Consider the following 1,515-nt stretch of genomic DNA (forward strand, 5'->3'; position numbering starts at 1 on the left):
CTACTTTCTGTCTTCCCCAGCATAGATTACCTAATGAAAGAACTCTAGCCAAGCATTTAAGTTTACCACTCTCCTCCCCACCTTTTTTTTCCAACATGCTTCTTCTGACCAGCAAAGAGAGAACAAGGCAGACTTTCTGCTCCCTGGACAAGATCATGCTGGTTACTCTCAGGCTGAAGAGGACACCAATCCTCACCCATGAAGAGAAGATGAGGCTGAAGACAGACCTCCATGGTCTGTGTGGGAAAGGGACATGCAACATGGTCATAGTCCCTTGATGGGAGAGGGTGGGTGGGTTATATTTCTTTACTTGCAAATTAGGTTTGTAGTTATTATTAAGCATAGGCAGTTTATTGGAGATAGTGCTGTAGATGTAGACTGTTACGTCCAGGTTGGTGTGAGATAAAAAGTATTCCCTGACCCCTGCTTGCCAAACACTACTTTGTGTATATGTATATCCATATGTGCTTTTATTGTGGCAAGCTGACTTTATAGGGCAGAATGTCAGGGCCCTATATATTTTTCTTGTCAAAGTTAAAAATACCACAGAACTGTGCAATGCAGGGGAAAGTGTTGTTCTATCTATCATGCCCTTTTCCCAAATTCTGGGGCTTTGTTTTTTGATTTATTTCTACCTCTCTTATGTAGTCCCAGGATACTTCATAACCTATGTTAAATGGGTATCCAATGTGAGAAACTAATATCTGTTCAAAATAGTGTACATCTTTACTTAATAAACACTATGCTTTATTTCAAGTCTTGTGTCTGTGTGGTTGACTTTGATATCCTAGGAATATTACTGACTTGATGGCCCATGCTTATGTCCTGATGAAGAGCCTATGTTCTAGAGCTAAACATCTCATGCAATACCTTTTCCTAATGTATTAGCATTTTTTTGCCACACTTTAGATATCACTGGCTGCTACTCTTGTGTGTGGCTATGAGTGTAGGCAGTCTTCTCCTGGGTGGAGCTTTTTTGTTTGGTTGTTTGTTTCTGTGGTGTGCTGTCTCCACCTTACTTTTAAAGGAAACAAACCAAGGGAACAACCAAGAATAGTCTGATATGCCTCCGAGTGAATGATTTATACCAGAGTGTCAGAAAAGGAATGTTTCTGTGCTCCCTGAATTCCCTGGGATCCTTAACCTCCAATGTGATGGATTAGGAGATGATGTCTCCTAGAGGTGATTATAGTTTTGAAGACAGGAGTACGGTAGTGGCTTTTGATAGCTACTCAACCACCCTGGTACCCGAGTGACTTTGGAATTCCCATTGCCTTCCTAGACATCACTTACAGTTCTCCCAATCACAGGTAAAGGTCTGTATTTGGGGAAAGTGACTTTAGTACTTTGGTCTTCTGCTGCAGAAAAGGACATGGGAGAACAGAACACTTTTCTCACAAAGTATAGGACTGCTGAATGCAGCAGTCAAATTGAGCAAGCCTCAGGGAGAGGCAGGGGAATCCCAGGAGCCCAGAGGCCACTTTTCGGGATGACTGCTTTACTTCACTGTTTAGA

The 1,515-nt window shown here is 42.0% G+C and overlaps 1 protein-coding gene across 1 annotated transcript in view; it reads left to right on the forward strand.

Annotated features, from left to right (window-relative positions):
• Window positions 1-756, forward strand: part of Pasd1 (PAS domain containing repressor 1) — a 22,200-nt gene extending 21,444 nt beyond the window's left edge. Inside the window, exon 13 of the mRNA XM_031338361.1 lies at window positions 113-756. Coding sequence (XP_031194221.1) covers window positions 113-202 — 90 coding nt within the window. The 3' untranslated portion in view covers window positions 203-756. The remainder of the gene's footprint in view (window positions 1-112) is intronic.
• Window positions 757-1,515: the final 759 nt, after the last annotated feature.

Source organism: Mastomys coucha, chromosome X (assembly GCF_008632895.1).
Source record: "Mastomys coucha isolate ucsf_1 chromosome X, UCSF_Mcou_1, whole genome shotgun sequence".
Lineage (NCBI taxonomy): Eukaryota > Metazoa > Chordata > Mammalia > Rodentia > Muridae > Mastomys > Mastomys coucha.